This window comes from Protopterus annectens, chromosome 12.part0, assembly GCF_019279795.1.
Source record: "Protopterus annectens isolate FY-2018-M chromosome 12.part0, PAN1.0, whole genome shotgun sequence".
Taxonomy (NCBI): Eukaryota; Metazoa; Chordata; order Ceratodontiformes; family Protopteridae; genus Protopterus; species Protopterus annectens.
Genome location: NC_056746.1, coordinates 41,927,870 through 41,947,562, shown reverse-complemented (window position 1 = coordinate 41,947,562; position 19,693 = coordinate 41,927,870). Strand labels below are relative to the sequence as shown.

The 19,693-nt window shown below is 37.9% G+C and overlaps 1 protein-coding gene across 1 annotated transcript in view; it reads right to left on the bottom strand.

Moving 5' to 3' along the window:
* The window catches only part of GRIN2A (glutamate ionotropic receptor NMDA type subunit 2A), a 1,242,307-nt gene that overhangs the window by 653,748 nt on the left and 568,866 nt on the right, over window positions 1-19,693 (bottom strand). The window contains exon 6 of the mRNA XM_044089077.1: window positions 7,978-8,103. Coding sequence (XP_043945012.1) covers window positions 7,978-8,103 — 126 coding nt within the window. The remainder of the gene's footprint in view (window positions 1-7,977; window positions 8,104-19,693) is intronic.

Below are 19,693 nucleotides of genomic sequence, written 5' to 3'. Positions count from 1 at the left end.
GACCATCTTCAGACGAAGTCTCCTATGCATTGATTCCTAACAAAATAAAAAGCCATCCAAGAATGGTCTCATCTCTAGTATAATAGAGAAATCACAAGTAAGGTTGTCTCCAATTTGAGGTAACGAGTCAAACATCAGTTTAGGCATCAGGGACTTTTACCAAACTAGAAAGTGGGCTTTCTTTGAGACAAAGTCTGCAGATGTAGGCACACTTAACTTATAAAATCTTAGAGCAATACCAGAATATACTACAAAATAACACAGCTGTAGATCAGAGTGTGAATGTACCTTTAAGGAGCTTTACAGTCAGCTAGCACATGTATATAATTACTGAGTGTGTGCAAGCAAGACTGCCATTTTGTAGAGAGCTGCAGAGGTGTCAGCATGTATCTATGTGTAGTAGTCAGTCAGTTAGTTAATCTGTTTATATTTTATGCTGCTGCTATCAATCCTGATCCATTTGTATGTAATAAAGTATATAAACGAACACCCAAGCCTCTCTGTCTTAACTAGCTCTACACAAGATGAGCGACAACAGCTAAGAAAAAAAAACAGCTGGAAATACTTCTGGAAATAAACAACAAAGTGTGACAAATTTGTCTTTACTTCTGCAAGTTCTCTTATGCAGCACATCATCCAATCCTCAATTTTATTTACAAATTTGAAGTATGCTATATTTTCACTAATGTGATTTATGTAGATGATTTAAATGACTAAAAAGTCAGCTTGCTCCTGAAGAAAGAGGGTGGCATTTTTTATTCTGTCAATGATGTGTCTTTCTTTGAATTATGGTGGTATGCAGTGATTGTGCCGTACAATTGTACTGCAAACCATGAAGTCCCAGAGGAATGTAAATGAATCCTGTGTGGAAATTGCTCAATAAGAAAAAATATAATTTGCTGCTTCTGACTCTTACAACTATTAAAATTCTTTGTTTATAATGTTTCCCATAATTGGTACATATTGTTTTGAATTAGACACATGTTTGACATTGTTTCTATCTGCCTGCACTATATCTGAAATCAATGTACTGTGGATAAACACAAAATGAATATGAAAAGCACTCAGAAGGAATACACCAGATATATTGTCTCATATAGTCCTTTATTGTACTGCAATACACTAACGCTTAACAGATCACCATATTTCATCTCACTCTACCAAGACTTCTTCAGATCGTAAGCCAATCCATCATATCATTCCTTTTATATATTACAACCATCAATGAAAAAGAACTCTTAATTATTCTATTAACTGATAAAAAATAGATTAACCCTACTCTGTTGCTTTTGTGTACATGTGAGTTAAAATCATTGCATTATGACTTTATTAAAACCTTTAAAAATGTCAGTTCTATGTCCGTACCAATTTACTGTGGATAAGCAATTACTCTGGTAGAGAAATCATAAAAAGTAAGAATAATAGACATAATTCTAGATTCATATGAAGAAGCTTCTTAAAAGTAAAAAAAAAAGTGCTGCAGCAGTTTGTAGACTAATGTCCAAATTTTAAGTCGCACTTTTATTTAATTTCTGACAGCACAGGTTTTCTGGAACAGCACTGGTGACTTCCATTCAGAATTTTTCCTTAGCTGCAGTAATGTGGTATTCATCAAAAAGCCACTAACCAAAGTGGCTACATAAACTTTTTTCCATCTCCATGGGGGGGGGGGGGGGGTAAAATAAATGCTAGGGCAAAGTACAGTTTTCATGTGCATTTTAAGAGGAAAAGGATAGAAAGCTGCAGAAAAACCTAGGATTGTCTTTTGGAGAGGTGTCAAGTGTAACGGGAAGAAAAACTCAAAAAAGCACTGCAGAAAATAGTATAACTGGCTAATTCAAGTGGAGGAAAGGGTTGGGCAATAGCAGAATCAGATAAATAGGTTTTACATGTACAATTTCATGGCCCATCATGAAAATTTAGAAAATCACGGCCCGAAGAGGAACATGTAAATCACTGGCCTGTTGTAGCTGATGGAATGCCTAGGCCCAGCCCATTTTGTGGGAAAATGGGTAAGGCTGACTGTAGCTGAGGTCTCCTGTTTAGACTGCCAGAATTTTTTATTTATTATTTATTTACTTGGAAAGTCTGACTTGGAACAAAGCCAATTTTCAGTGGAGGCCTGCGGAGAAATGCTCCAGACACATGTCTTTGTAACATGGGAGGAAACCGGAGCACCCAGACGGAACCCACACAAATGCAGGGACAGCATGAAACTCTGCACAGAAGGCACCCCAGCCAAAAACTGAACTAGAGAACCTCTTGCTGTGAGGTGACAACACTAACCACTACATTACTAGCATATTTGTTGAGGAAGCTGCCAATTAGTGAGGACAAAACAATGCATATTTTGCTTAAATTCCATAATTTTGGTTTAAGTAATGGTTAATATGGCAAGTAACAATGTGGAGCTGGTTTGTTATGGCAGGCAGTCATGTAAAGGTATTGGAAAATTTACCATACCATGTATGCTGAAGAAGTACAAACATAACTCTATCAATGTTGCATATGTGGAAAGAGAGGAGTAAGACAGAAAGAGACAGAAAAAGAAAGAACAGCAATATAGATGATGTGCCCTGCAACCCTAAAAGGTGTTTTGGGCCATACTCTTTGACAAACCAGTACATATGTACCTGGATATGCCGAGACATACCATGGTGTAGTGAAAGATGGGGAAGGGCAGTATAGTGGTCATTGCCCTTGCAAATAAAAATGGTAGGAGCCAGGGACTGCTGTGAAGTGGTCCATTGGGAAAACAGGAGAGGACAGAATGAAACTGACTGGATCCCAGGGATCCCTGAAGAAGTAAAAAGTCAGGATGAAACAGGAAGTGGACTGTTTAGTTCCTGGCACATGGCTGAGGCACCAATAGCAAAGGCGCAGGCAGCACCAAGCTAACAATCTTAGGCAGGGATCAGAGATCAATCTCCTTAGAAAGATAGGGACAGGCAGAAAATAGAATAGAAGGAACCTTGAGAAAACTGATTAGTTTGGCCACCTGCTTAAAAATAATAAAACCCTAGAGATAGGCACAGAGGAAGTGACACCATGGGTCAGATGTCCTCAAGGGGGAACATAGACCAGCATCTAGAAGATAGAACCCCACTTGAATGCTAGGTTTGACCCTGGAAAGAAGGAACACTTGGGAGGCTCAGAGCTAACATGTGCAGCAGCTAAAAGGTAACCTTGGAGAAAAGTATGATAACCCTAACCAATATTCATAGCTTGTCAGTTTATTTTTCATGACTTTAATTTTGCATTTGAATATGGCCTGTGCAATCATGATGTTAATATGCCCAGGATCTTGACTGAAGGCAAAGTTACATGTAGTACAGGTAAAGAAGATGCAGAATGTTACAGGTAAGGACTAAAAGTTCTGGAAGCAGTGGATAGTGGCTGGTCTTACAGAGAAGGCATGTTATGCATTAATTATTTTTTATACAGTGCAGTTAGAATAGAAGTCAGATTTCTGGGAGCAACTTGAAGAGTTACCAGGGCACAAGAGCCTGGGTTCAAGACTTGGCAGTGTTTGCATTGTGGTAACACAACATTTTATTCTAACAACTATCCAAAATGTTTGTCGTCCCCCCAAAAAAAAAATGAAATTGAAAATAAGTGCAAGAAGCTGTGCAAGATGCCTATGGCTTACACTATTGTCATTATATATATATATATATATATATATATATATATATATGTATATATATTGTGTGGGTATGGAAGTAGACTTTTATGATGGACATGTTTTTATTTGGGCAGTTTTGTCTGGAAAATGTTCAAACAATAAGTTTAAAATGCGCTCTCTAACAAGTGGGCTGTATTACACAAGGAATATAATTTAATAAAGTCAGGAAGGTGTATCAAAGAACACATGTATGTTTCTTGTTTTGTGTGCAAGGGGCCAATGATTTGAAAACATCCCAAAAGTAATCTTTATCCACCAGTGGCCAGATGCATTTCCTTTGGATGTGGTGTGGGTTTCATTGCTGTTTCAATGAATGTGTTTCAATGCCAGAGAAGTTTTAATGCCAAGTCTATTTCCATTGTGAGATAATATTGCTTTGTTTAGCAGATGTCTTAGTGTTTGTGCATTGTGCTATAAAATGTAAAAATAAAATCCAACTAATTATTATAGAAGTAAAGCAGTATGCACACATTAGTGTTTATGGTAAATGGGGCGAAATAGACAGGTAATGGGACATTGGAATGGCTGCAGGGGGACTCTGGTGCCATATTTTGGTTGTCTGTTCTTCAGTTTGTGTTTGAAAGTTGGTATCCCGCAATTCCATCGGAGTGGGCGGAGTTATGTAATTATGTATGCAAATTTGATGTTAATCAGCGTATAGATTTGTACCTATTTTTCATGGGCCTTGTCCAAATTGTTGATGTTTCCAGGTTAAAAGATATGAACCTGATAGACTTCTTTGAGTCTGTCACCAGAGCTGTGGATGAGGGCAAGGTAGTTCACACTGCTTACCTAGATTTTGCCAAGGCCTTCGACACCATCCCTCACTCAGGAATCATAGATAGACTCACTAAATTAGGCATAAACCCCTATATCATAAGATGGGTTGCCAACTGGCTCACTGATAGAACCCAGACTCCAAATCTGACTACTAACCAGTTACAAGTGGTGTCCCACAGGGATCAGTCGTAGGTCCTATCCTGTTTGGCATCTACTTCTCTGAAGTTTAGGCAAACACAAAGGGACTCTGGCAGACCAAGTTCGCAGATGATTGCAAACGGGAGCCATTATTGATTCTCCAACTGATGTAGACATTCTGAAAAAAGGCCTCACTGACACCAATGACTGGTGCCAGAACCATGACCTTAAGCTCAATGCCAAAAAGTGCATTGTCTTTCCCTTTGGGAAAAATTCGGTGCCCAAGAACTACCACATAGGTGGTAGTCCACTAAACACCGAAAGTGTGATAAGAGACCTGGGGACACAGGTTGACAGCAACCTCTCCTTTGATAATCACATTGCCACTGTAGTCAGAAAGTCCTTCTATGTGGCTCATCTCATTACAAAAGGTTTCTCATCCAGGAAGAAAGAGGTCATAATCCCTCTCTACTCGTCCCTCATTAGACCTATTATAGAATGCAACACCCCATTCGGTATGTACCTCACTAGACACCTACAGCAACTAAAAGATCACAAAAATACCTCACTAAGAGGATCTTAGGCCTTAGATACATGCCCTATATGGACAGATTAAAAAAACTCCAGCTATACTCTGTCTCTTATCACCTACTTAGAGGCGATCTCTGCTTGACCTACAAAGCCATGTCTGACCCAGAGCTGCTACATACGCTACACCTAAAGAAATCTCAATTCCTCCATGCCACATGCTCCAGGGACCTTAACCTCATTACCACAATAAACAGAACATGCTGGAGGGACAGGTTCCTAACCCAGAGACTTTCCATACTCTGGAACAAACTTCCCATTCACGTCAAGCAGAGCACTTCAATGGCCCTCTCTAAGAGAAATCTTGATGAGTGGGTGGGAAATAGGAAGTTCACCCTGGAGATCAATTCAGTGGCCTTGCTTGACAGGGGCACTGGGAACTAACTTTGGGCAACATGATGTCAGGGAATCTTTTTGGGCTAGGCTTATATAGGCTCCAGGTCCATTAGCCTAGTACACACCTATGAAACTATCTAAACTCCATAAATTTAACTATACCCAAAAATTTCTTCAACAAAATGGAAACTACCATCTCAAACTTCAATCAACCAGAATTTCCTACAAAAAACTCATAACACCAAAAGAAAAAGGAAGACTGAGCCTCCCCAATTTTAATCTCTACTACAGCATAATAAATGCAAGCCGCTTAATTCAAATTGCAAGGTACAAACCAACTGCAAGTACATGGACCCCAACCTGGGTTAAAATGTGGCATAGATATCTACAACCCCTCAAATTAAACCCTAACTCTATCCCATATATAATACTTGATAATAAACACAAACCTAAAATTCACCCTGCATTAAAAACAAAGTAAATATCTTTCAAGCACTGTTACGATCTCTGAATTTACAAGATACCCTCCTTTTTCTCCATCCAGTACACCTAAATCCAAATCTGAAAATAAATAATAAAATGAAAGATTTAAGCAATTGTCCTCTAATTAAAACGCCATGGTATGTCAATTTCATCATCCTTCAAACTTTGCTGCTGTCAAAAGACAATTTAGGGCTGGAAGTAACTATTACCCCATGTTAAGACAACTTAAATCTTTAATAAAACTAAAATATGCAAACATCAAAGTGTATGAGCACAAAATAACCCTAACACAATCAATTATTAAAACCCTTTCCCTCAAGAACAAAATGATTTCTCAAGCTTACAAGCTTTTTATTAACATCAGATATCAATCATCGATCCTTTTCTCCAAATATTGGGATGACTTATATGGCAAAATCTCAACTAATTCCAGATATGATGAAATTTGCAACACCTTAAATCTAACCCTTTTTAAACATTTAATTTATACCCAGCTTTTGATTAATAATAACTTATACCACACTCCAGCAGTCCTAAAGAAATTTGGGTATTACAAAAATGTATCGTGCCATTTCTGCTCCCTCCAGCATGCAGATATACTCCACATCTTCTGGAGTTGTAAAAATATACATAAACTTTAGTTCTCTCTCAGGATCCAATTGGAAAAAATGGGTTTTGAGAAGACTACCTTCTCTTGGCAAACCACAATCCTGAATATAACCCCTAAATCCATAACAGGTGTCCGTAAACACATCCTAATTACAGTTTGTGCTCTTCTCAAATATGTTATAGCTTAAGACTGGCTAAACCCATCTTTAATCTCTTGGGATAATTTCCAAAAAATGGCAATTAAGCATGTGTCTTCACACAAACTTTGTTCTAGTAGCAAAAAAAAGATTATTTCCAGAATTACTGGTGCAGTCTCTTTGATTTAATTACAACTAAATAAATATCATGCAACATTTTTAAGTATAAATACAATTCACAAAGACCCCTTTACATGTAATTGTTAGTCATATAACATGTGAATACTGATCACGCTATACTAACAAACATGATTGTGTGATGTTCTTTGGTCCACTCAGATTTGGCATCCGTCGTGTAAATGGTGTAAATAGTGTTATATTAGAAATACACCTCCTCCGTCACGTTGCACATGAATTAGATTTAAATAGTGCTATATTAGAAATACACCTCCTCCGTCACGTTGCACATGAATTAGATTTACATATCTCTTCTCTCGTTTATATTTCTCTCTTCTCCTATGGTTAGCTAAGGATAAACATATCCTATCTTTTATCACATCAGATATTATAAGGGGGTCTAAATACTACAGTTCATCTTTAATGCATACCCTTTGTAATAGCAAGATTTTATGTCTCTGTTATTAGTTTTTATTATATGCTTTGCTGTGTTAAAATCCGTATGTTTACTCATCTAGTTACTGTCTCTCTGCATAGCAAGGTTTTGTGTCTGTATATACTGTGTTATGCTTTATTGTTTTGTTTGGTTTATGAACCTTATAAAATTCAATACAAATTATATGTGAAAAAAAAAATCAATAAAAAGGATAAAGGAAAATCCACTACCAAACATAAGAATGTTCTGGAGCAAAATAGCACAATCAAAGAAAAGTAAATTTGATGTTATAAAGAATAATCTAAAAATTAAAGCAAAACCCTAGTATCAAATTATAGTGGATTTTGTTGCAGCAGATGTACAGGCAATTTTCTTACAGCTACATCTTAACAGATTCAAGAGTTAGACAAAGCACTGAGTGAAAATAACCCAGGATTTCATCATTATTATGAATTTGGTAATCAGAAGCATTTGGAGAAAGTCAGAATTTTCTAAGAACTGCAATGCATAAGCACTTTTATCAAGAGGTGTTAATTGACAAGTACATTAAACATGACACTAGACTCTTAGAATTTCTTTTAAAGAATACAGAAGCTGTCATGGCTTACCTTTTCCTTTTGCTAAACACCTGTTATATCCTACGGGACTAAAGTACTCAAATACAAAGACAGCAACGGCAGACACGATGAGCAGCATAACAAACATCATCACCCACACGGAAGCACTAAACGGTTCTGCAGGAAAACAGAAAGAACAACCATTCATTAAACTTGTTAAAACTTCAGTTACATCTGAAAGGAAATACCTTGAACTAGCTTGGGCAATTACCAATGTTATTAAATGAAGTTCATGAAATGGTGAGGTTCTGCAGACATGTTTTTAAACAAGGTAAATATTTAATAAATATGAAAGAAACATGAAAATGAATCACTCCTGCATCAGTAAATCATGAACATATTACTTTGCCTGCCTTGAACCCTGTTTTAAATAATGTAATTTATTTGCTGCAAATGCAGGTAGTGTTTTACAGGCTGGCATTACTGACATCTATGTGATTCTGTGCAGCTGATTATGCTGCATTTGACAAAAATATATTAAAGCTCTTCAAGATCTCAGAAAAAGCTGAGGTAATTTAAAAATGCTCTCTGTGAAATTTATGGAACACAAAACAGAGATGAAGAAAAAAGGAAACGTGGTGAACACAGGCAGAAGTTATGCAGGGACATCTTTAAAAAACGATGTTTCTATACCATATTTTTTGTACAACCATGCCTTCTGCCCCAGTCTATCAAATCCAGACACCATGTTTGTACAGACAAGGATTTTTGGATATCTCGGGATACTCTTTTTTCTTCAAAACTCTTTCCTGCTACTCTGTAGCATGCTAACATATACTTGTTATGATGGGGATATTTGCAACCATGTTTGAGTGAGAAAATCTACACTGATCAAAGAAGGCTAAAGCAATAGAAGTTCTCATTTCCGCAAGATACAACAATGTCAGAGTTGATTATATTAAGACAGGAGCTCAGTGCTGAATCATCATGCACTAGAGGGTATGTTGGCTTTGCTTCCCACAGAAAAAGTAGTTTTAAAATTTCACTATCTAAATTCAGTTTTTAAATTCTTGCCAAATTTGAAAGACTGGCTTTTGCATTAGACAGTTTATAGTAGTCACTGAATGAACCAAGGAACTCATAGATTCATAGGGGGTTACTAAGTTAAAGACTCTAGGCCTTTACAAGCCTAGCTGGATAAAAAACCTGTGTGCTCTAATTGACCATAGTTAGAAGGTCAGTGTTAGCATGAAAACCTGCACTACTCTTATGGGTGATACAGAGTTAGCTTACAATATGTTTAATGGAAAGTTCTAATCTGCAACCTAAAAACTGAGTTAAGTGCATAATTCCATTTCACTTATAGAATTCAATTTACTAAACTATTTGTCATTAGTACCTGCATTTTATTTTAAAACAATGGCTCACTGCATAAATAAGTAAAGAGACAGCTAAATAAACATGTAGCATGCAATAAATACCTAAATTAATACATACACACAAATAAATAAATGTCATTGGCTCAGAAAAAGTCATCAACTAATAGACATGCTGCAACAAAACATAAAAGCATATGTTTAGACGTGAATAACCACTACAAGAATATATGTGTAGATAGAATAAATAATCAGTGTAATGACATGACTATTTTGCAAAATTATAAAAACAACAAATTAATAAAAATCCGCCCAATTTATTATACAAGTTCACTTGCACCTCCAAATTACAGCTTCAAATATAGGTTCAAATAGATCACAACAAAACTGCATGAATATATTCACAGACATTAAAGAAAACACCAATGAATGCAAACTATCAGTTTTTATTTTTATTTATTTTGCATTTGTTGACCGGGATAGTCCGACTGGATGCATGTCCATTTTCAGCGGAGGCCCAGGGAGAAAAGCTCCAAGGGTAAGCAGATACAGCATTACATAATACCAGCATTACATATTACAAACAGACTATTTACAGAGATTACATAAGTAAGCAAGTTAAACAAGTTCCACAAGTTACAGTTAATCCTGAGCGCAAGTCAGGATTAAATTAAATTACACAGTTAACTGGTTAACAGATTTTTACACATTCTAGAGAGAGTTAGCCAGGCTTGATACATTAACATAGCCAGTTAAGTGACAAATGTTGTTTGAGTCTAGTTTTAAACTGACCTAAGGTGAAAGTAAGGTAATATCAGCTGGAAGAAAGTTCCAGGATCTACTTACAGAGTTTGCAAAGAGAGTCACCGGCTGTGTTATTAATTTTGCTAGTCTGAATTAGTAGTTTGTTAGAGGATCGAAGCGGTCTAGGATTGTTATAGGGGGTGATAATATTTTTAAGTGCAGGAGTATTGTCCGGATTATAGAAGATTTTATAGGCCATAATCAGTTGGTTATACTGGATTAGGCTGGGTAGTTCAAGCCACCCAAGCTGATTTAGATTGATGCAATGATGTGCCCTAAAAGGCAACCCATTGCCAAACCTGGCGATGTGGTTGTAGCAAACTCAGAGTTTGTTAAGGACAGTCTTGTTTAAATTCAAGAGTAGAGGGGATGCATACAGAAGGGTTGAAAGAAGGTGAGAGCGAGCTATGGCAATTTTAGCTGGAGGGGTTAGGAAGGCTTTTATTCTCTAAAGTGACCCTAGTTTTTTATTGATGGATTTGATAGTATGGTTAACATGTAGGTCGAATTTTAGATTATCATCTATGATGACACCTAATAGTTTTGTAGAGGGGTCAGGGGAGATTATTGGGCCATCATTTGAATTTATGGTAAAGGTGAAAGCGGTAGACCTACGTGTTGGTGAAAATAACAGCATTTTAGTTTTTTGGGGGATTTAGGATTAGATGACATTCAGAAAGCCAGTTTTTTATTGTATTAAAGGTGGTCTGGGTAGCTGACCATAACTCTACTGGAGATGCGGCTGAGCAAATCAGAGTAGAGTCATCAGCATATTGGATACAGCTGACTTTTGGGATTACAGTATAAAGGTCGTTAATGAAGATGGAGAACAGCAAGGGCCCTAGTATAGAGCCTTGTGGTACTCCAAGGGTGTTAGGTAGAAGATTAGAGAGTTTGCTCTGCCAGAGGACAGCCTGCTGTTGACCATTCAGGTAAGATTGAAACCATCTAGTATCTAGACAGAATGTTTGCAGGGTGTGGATTAAAAGTTGGTGATCAACCATATCGAATGCCTAGGAAAGATCCAAGAAGAGGGCTGAGGATATATAATTATTGTTGCAATTATGGTTTATGGTGTTAGTAAAGGCTAGGAGGGCTGAAGTAATGCTGTGATGAGGACGGATGCCATGCTGAGTGTCTGCCATAAGGTGATTCTGGATTAGGTGGTGCATGAGTTGTCTATGAGTACATTTTTCCATAATCTTTGCAAGTGGAGAGAGTATAGCTATCAGCCTATAATTGGAGAATTCAGTAGAGCTGCCTCCTTTGTGAAGTGGGATTACATAGGATATTTTCCAGATGGTGGAAATTTTAGCTTCTACTATGGTTCAATTGATTAGTATTGAGACGGGGTAAGCAATAGCATCAGTTGATTTTTGTAGGAACTCGGCAGGGAGTTGATCTGCAGAAAGTGTAGTGGGTTTTAATTTTTTGATCAAGGTACGGATAAGTGAAGTGGCGACTGGTTGGAAGCTGAACAGAGTAGGTTTCTAGGGGTGTTACTTTCAGGACCAGGGGAGCTAGGTGGTAATTGGCTCGCTAGGGCTTGAATTGTCTCAGTAAAGAATCAGTTAAAACTTTCAGAAACATCTGCAGGGGTTTTATCAATAGTAGCAGCAGGGATTGGGGTTGAAGTTTGTCCAGGATGTAGTAGATTATTTAAACCTGCCCAAAACTTCTGAGGGTTATTTTGATTTACTGTCTGTAAATTACAGTAGTATTGTTTTTTTTGTCTTGTAAAATGGATTTTTTAGTTTCGTTCCTGGATTGCCTGTATTTAATGTGATCTTGGGGGTCTTTAGAAGAACGCCATAAAGCCCATGCTTTGTTTCTAAGGGTAATTTTGAGTTTAGACTCTTTAGAAAGCCATAGCGCAGTTTTTGCCTTGGTTCTCTTTGAACGAACAGGTGCATGCAAATCAAGGATCTCAAGGAATTTGTTGTTAAAGTATGCTACTGCTTCCTTTAAGGGGAGGTGTTTTAGAATAGACCAATTACATGAGTTTAGTTCTTGTTGGAATTTGGCAGGGTCAAAGTTTATATTGTTTCTAACCTTTCTGAGTAAGGGTTGTCGGGAATTAATGGCTTTGTGCTTAATTACATATGTGAGAAGGTGATCGCTTAGGCCATCAGAGAGGGTACCAGAGGTGTACAGTTGGGGGTGACTATTTATGAGTACCCAGTCAAGTATGCTTTCTTTTTGGTTAGGTTTACCTATCCTGGTAGGGGTGGGTATGATTTGTGTAAATGCATGCAGGTTAATATGGGTGGTTGGATATTCTGAGGAACAGGTGCCCCAGTCTATGTTAAAGTATCCAATTAGTAGGGTTTCTTGTGGGTAGTGACATGATAGCCAGTGCAGGATATATTTAAGTGTAGCTATATTGTTACCTGAGGGAATGCACATACAGATGACATGTACCTTTATCATAAAACAAAAAAAAAAAAAATTGGAGTTGTTTTGACTAAAGTAGAAACTGATGTTTTGTAAGACTTTTAATTAATATTGCAAGATATTCTACTGCTCAAATGTTTTTGTTAAACATGTTGTTTTTGTTGTTTCCTGGATACCAATACTACTTTTAACATCTCCAACCATGTGCCACTGGTAAAAAGTCTCAGTCCAGTAATTACCACAAAACTTACCCTGAACTAAAAAGGGGCTTAAGGAATCTCTTGCTCTTCTACCACAATTTATCCCTGAAGCTGAACCATTGCAGAGAGACATGTAAGCCTGCCGTAATATAGCAATAACCCACGCCTGGGTGTGGGTAATGCTGGATTTACCCACAGCTGGTGTGGTTTGGTCACGAGGGCAAAGCCTGAGTGGCCAAACAAAGACAACTGTGGGTAAATCCAGCAATACCCACACCCAGAAGTGGGTTATTGATATTATACAATGACATTATTTAAGAAAAAAAAAATTACTTTTCTTAAATAATGGCATTGTGTAATGCCTTCTTGCTGTCCTTCTGCAGCTGTCTGGTATTCTGCAGCAGTTCTGATGTACTGCACATGTGTATGCCTACACAGTACATCAGAGCTGTGGGCAAAAGCAACAGAGAAAGCAAGATCTTCATTGCTTTTTACAAACTGTTTCGCTATGTTAAATGGGTTTAACATAGCGAGACAGCTTTAAAAAAAGCAACAGAGAATATCTGTTGCTTTTTTTAAAGCTGTCTCGCTATGTTAAACCCATTTAACATAGCAAGACAGTTTTGAAAAAAGCAACGGAGAAAGCAAGATCTCCGTTGCTTTTTACAAACTGTCTCGCTATGTTAAAGGAGGTTAACATAGCGAGACAGCTTTAAAAAAAGCAACAGAGAATCTTTTTTTAATGTCAAAAGTACGAAAGACACCCAGCCAACAGAGTACGGTTCCTACTACCATTAAAATAAGAATAAAAATATAAAGTCCAAGCATATACGTATGTAGGAACCTGATGGCAACTTCAAATGCGATTAAACAACCTAAATACTTTGGTTATCCAAGAACAAATGCAAAAATGTATACGATAGCTCCTCAGTTGATTTTTGTAGAACTTTAATTATAGTAAGCGCTTTCACCCGTAGGCTTCTTCAGACTATACAACTCAACATCTAAACAACCAATTTAAAAATGCTAGGTACACCCATTATTGGTCAAATGCTTAGCCAATAAAAAACAGTGAAGAAATAATTACATCACACCCATGTTGTGCTTGTGCGTAAAATTTTTCTTTTTTTAAAGCGTCTCACTATGTTAAACTCCTTTAACATAGCGAGACAGTGTGAAGCAATAGAGATCTTGCGTTCTCCTTTGCTGTTTAAAAAAGAGTTATAGTAATGGAAAAAGTCCACCCAGCCAACAGAGTACGGTTCCTACTACCATTAAAATAAGAATAAAAATATAAAGTCCAAGCATATACGTATGTAGGAACCTGATGGCAACTTCAAATGCGATTAAACAACCTAAATACTTTGGTTATCCAAGAACAAATGCAAAAATGTATACGATAGCTCCTCAGTTGATTTTTGTAGAACTTTAATTATAGTAAGCGCTTTCACCCGTAGGCTTCTTCAGACTATACAACTCAACATCTAAACAACCAATTTAAAAATGCTAGGTACACCCATTATTGGTCAAATGCTTAGCCAATAAAAAACAGTGAAGAAATAATTACATCACACCCATGTTGTGCTTGTGCGTAAAATTTTTCTTTTTTTAAAGCGTCTCACTATGTTAAACTCCTTTAACATAGCGAGACAGTGTGAAGCAATAGAGATCTTGCGTTCTCCTTTGCTGTTTAAAAAAGAGTTATAGTAATGGAAAAAGTCCGGGCGACCGTACCTTTTTCCATTACTATAACTCTGATTTACAACATGCATGATGACCAATCAGCGTGCATGTTTTTGAATATTAATCGGGGGTTGTTATATAATGTGTCTTATCTCACTAGTGTAGACTGTGCAAGAAGCATGTTTGGCAGCTGTTTGTGTTCCAAGGGGGGGGGGGGGCAAAACCCTGGTCCATTCACCATCTACTCTTGGGCTCACTCCTGTCATCTACCCTATCCCAAATCCTCACCCACCTCAGTCTTGACTCATTTTATACATCCCTGACCACACTCATGTAGTCTCTCATCTAGTCCATCTCCTTTAGTTCAACTAGTCATTCCACTCAAAAGTCAATAACAAAATAACCCATTCCATTACCCCCTCCCAAGAAATTATCTGCACTCAAATACTCCTTCATTGCTGCCTTAACCACACCTCTTCCCCCCACTACCCATCAGATCTGCCACTTCCTCTCCTCATACCTTCACAACCCATTTGGTGTCTCTTTGTTTCTCTCTCAACTAGTACTGCCATCTCTCTCCTTAATGAAAGCCTGTCTACCTGTTGTTCATTTTTGCTCTAATCTCTTTTCTCCCTTATACTTACTAGGTAATCCCATGCCCACTAAATGCTCACAACAGACTCCTTCCTCCCCCTCAACTATGAAGTCCTACCCCATCCATCCATCTGTATTCCTTTAGCCTCACTCTTACTGCCCTGTCACTGTACAAAGTACCTCCCCCAGAATAGCACTTCTCCCTCATGCAAATATATTGGATTTAAATCACCCCAGGCCCTATTCCATGCACCTATTTAATTAACTAAAGCCATTTTCCTGTCCTTATCCACCTCTGTAACAGTCATCTGCTACATCATGAAATACAAAGCCTGGCATTTATCCATGTTACCAGGTTGATTGCAGATGAAGTGCATGTAACTGTTTTTTTATTTTGTTTTTGCAACACATCCCATGTGTTTAAGGACTCTTGGCACATTTTAAATATGAGAGCTAGTTGAAAATTTTTAGCAGACTATTTTTTTTAGATGACTGATGTGGATTTGTAATCAGTGATTTCACATGAACTAGGACTGGAATTGTTCTAAAAATCACTTTACATTAACTCCACCCTAACTCAAAAAGACATTAATATTACTGTTGGGTGTAGGGAGATGGTACTAAAGACTAACTTTGTGTATTTTGATGGTGAATATTTTAAGCAAATCAAATGTGTTTCAATGGGGCTGTCTCAGCTCCAGTTTTTGCATATATAATCTTATGTATGTATAAATCATATATTAAGATCTAGCTACAGTTTTTGATAACATGTTTATGATTTGGACAGGCAAAAAGAAAAGTTGGTGGAATTTTTAAGATACATTAGCAAAACTGCACAATTTCTACAATTATCCAACAAAGAGGGTACAGATTCTATTGACGACTTGGATGTTACCTTACAGAGCCAGATCTAGCAGTAGGTGATCTAGGCAGCTGCCTAGGGTCCAATGCTGGTGGGGGGGGGGGGGCAGCACAACAATAAATTAAAAAAGGAGTATATATTGTCACTTTCAGAATTAAAAAATAAATAAAAGTTTTCTTGCTATTGTGTACTGTCACTTCAAAAAATAAAACAAACAATAAAAGGGTTCCTGCTTTGCCACATACAAGTCCTGCTGCTTCCAGCTTTCAGCCAATGAAGCAAGGGCAAGCATGTAGAGATGGTGTTGTGTGAAAAGTCTGGAATGCAGAAAAAGCAAGTAGTTGGAATTAACAGCCAAAAACAGCCTCATTACTTTTGTTAACCCAGCTATGGAGTGTGTGTGCAGGAAGCACAACCTGCATTTGTTTTGGTGGCATCCATGCAGCATTCATTTTGATGATGGCAGGTTGATTTTGGTGCGTGTGTGTGTACATGTGTACATGTGTGTATTTATGTGCATTTGTGTGTGTGTGTGTGTGTGTGTGTGTGTGTGTATGTGTGTGTGTGTGTGTGTGTGTGTGTGTGTGTGTGTGCGTGTGTGTGTGTGAGTATAATATGGGGCTTGTCAAACTTGGGTACAGGGAGTAATAGCCAGACTCAATTTTATCTGGCACATGAAATACATGTTGATGCAAAACCTGCTATTTTAAGTTTTTAAGTGATTTAGAATAATTGACAGATAAGCCATAGTAAGGTCAAAAATGAGATGTAGTTTTCCTCAAAGAATGTGACCCCCCCCCCAAAAAAAAAAGGTAAGTACTTGCAGTAATAGTTCTAATCTGTGTAGGACTTGTGGGATGTTAAGTAAAAGCTACCACTACAGAACTTGTATTGTCTCTAATTGTTTTGCTTTATTCATTGCACTAAAGAAGGAATTCATTCATTTATTAACTGTCTTAAACATGTTGCATTTCAGTAGTATATTTTGCAGTACCCTTTTAGGGCCTTCAGAAATGCAAAGGGTTTGACACTTCTCAAGTCATACAGTCTGCATTATGTAGTGATGATCAGAACCATCTGATCTTCGGCATCTGTTATGTAGTCCATGTCAGCTATTGTTTTATACAGTCTTCTCTATGAGATCCAATTGTGAAGGATTTCTCCATTTAGTTAAAACTGTTGGCCTATCTCAGACTTATTGAATTGCTTCCTGTGGTAAGGCTACAGGGTTGAATTGCTTCCTGTGGTAAGGCTACAGGGTTGAATTGCTCCCTGTGGTAAGGCTACAGGGTTGAATTGCTTCCTGTGGTAAGGCTACAGGGTTGAATTGCTTCCTGTGGTAAGGCTACAGGTTTGAATCTTGTCACTTCCATTTACCTCCTGTGTGACATTCACAAGTTATTTAAGTAGATAATGCTTTGGAGCAATTGGGAATTTCTTCTAGGCTCCTTAATATTATCTAGTACTGCATACTTACTAACTCTGAACCTGTTTTCATTGTTTGCCAGACATTTCCTATTGCAATAGTTAATCTAGTTCAGGAAATGTTATAGTTTTATCACCAGCACACCATTTCTTAGTGCAACACTGACAAGTTATTCTTCAAGGGCGTCAAGTACTACATTTGGAGAGGAAACATTTAGATGCGAAGGTGTTTACCAGCAGCCACCTTTGCATTACTAATAGTTCTCTTGAACTGGAGTTATTCAGATGACGTTTACTTCTGCAGAGATTGTGCATATTAACTTAGCATACATTGTCAGGTAGTTGATATTTCTTATAAATTCTCTTCTATTTAAAATGTGCTACACGTGGCCAGATCTCATGGTATGATAATAACGGTCTTTGTACAACTTCATGTAGTTCATCCAAACTTACCAATAAACTACATGTAATTTATTTCTTCTTAAAAATAATGGTTGTAAACAGTCAACAAAGTGACTATAACTGTTGGTGGGGGTGGGGGGCTCTATGTGGGTGAAAGTTCCTTATGCTGTTTTCATCTGGTCATTTTTAAACAGTCAGTCTGGCTTTGCAGAGCAAGTGTGTATGTGTCACAGAGAATTAAGCTGGAATACTTTGGCTACAGTGTCTTTGTGTGAAACAAATTTGAAATATGTTACTTTGGTCATTATTATTATTTTATTATTATTATTATTATTATTATTCTTATTATTATTCGTTCACATCATTATTATTAATATTAAAATTTTAACATGCACATCTGAGAAGGATGTAGTTAATAATATAGCTAATAATTGCTGGGTTTATGGAATGTCTAGAGATATAAATGCCCACACAGCACTCCACTAGCCAGGTGCACTTATAATGAATTTGAGTTTCAGTGAAAGAGAATTTTACTGTTGCTCATCCCAGGGGCATTTGCAGTTGTACTCCGTGTACATTATAGTGTACAATAATCTGCAAAGGAGTAGCAAACCTATTGAGAAAAATGAGTACAACTTTGTGTATTCTTGAAAAGTTAATTGCTACCTAAAAGTAGTTATTAGTTATGTCACTGCTTAAGAAAAGACTGCTAGTATCTGTCACACCTTGTAGAGACGCTTAAACCAGCAATCAACACTTTCATTTAAGAAAGCATTATACTGCTGCTAAAGTGGGCATAGGGGTTATATTACTTCCCAGCCAGCACCTCTTTTGTTATAGTAAGTGCTTCAATCATTTGGAAAGGGTGACTAATTAACAGACAATAATTCATCAAATTTGTTATTGTTTGACGAATCAGTAAAAAAAAAAAAAAAAAACTCCTGGTGATTTATCTCGCATTCAAAGCATACTTCTTCAATAGTATTAAGGATCTCCTTAAAAGTGTATCCCCTACTCAAAAAATCAGTAGTCAGTCTATGAAAAACACCATGTAATTACTCATTACTGTCACAAAGCCTCATTGCTCTCATAAATTGTCCTTTCAGTACATTCCTTGGCACATGCCTGGGGTGCACACTCCATGGCATATGCCTGGGGTGCACACTCCTAGGCACATGCCTGGGGTGCATGCTCCTAGGTACATGCCTGGGGTGCACACTCCTGGGCACATGCCTGCGGTGCACACTCCTAGGCACATGCCTGGGGTGCACGCTCCTGGGTAATTGCCTGGGGCGCACGCTCCTAGGCACATGCCTGGGGTGTACACTCCTAGGCACATGCCTAAGGTGCACACTCTTAGGGTCATGCCTGGGGTGCATGCTCCTGGGTACATGCCTGGGGCGCATGCTCCTAGGCACATGCCTAGGGTGCATGCTCCTAGGCACATGTCTGGGGTGCATGCTCCTGGGTACATGCCTGGGAGTGCACGCTCCTAGGCACATGCTTGGGGTGCACGCTCCTAGGCACATGCCTGGGGTGCACACTCCTAGGCACATGCCTGGGGTGCACACTCCTAGGCACATGCCTGAGGTGCACGCTCTTAGGTACATGCCTGGGGTGTATGCTCCTGGGCACATGCCTGGGGTGCACACTCCTAGGTACATGCCTGGGGTACATGCTTGATTTGAGCAGTAGGTTATTCTTCCTGCAAGGCTTCCTAAAACTTCTAGTGCTCAGCCCATTAAACAAATGTTTTGAAACTGTGACACCAAGTAAATCAACTGACAAGTTAGAAAATACAAGACTGAACTTAAGAAAACTAGTTGTCATATGTAAAAACTCCACAAAGTCAATAAGCAGATCAAAAACATCATCCACAAAGCACAGATAAAAATTTATATACTGTGCATAAGTATTATCTACTAAAACCTTCTTCATTTCCCATTGCGCCAACACCATATTTGCATATGTACTGGCACACACTGTGCCCATGGTCATCCCAGTCTTTTGAAGATAAAATTCAGTAC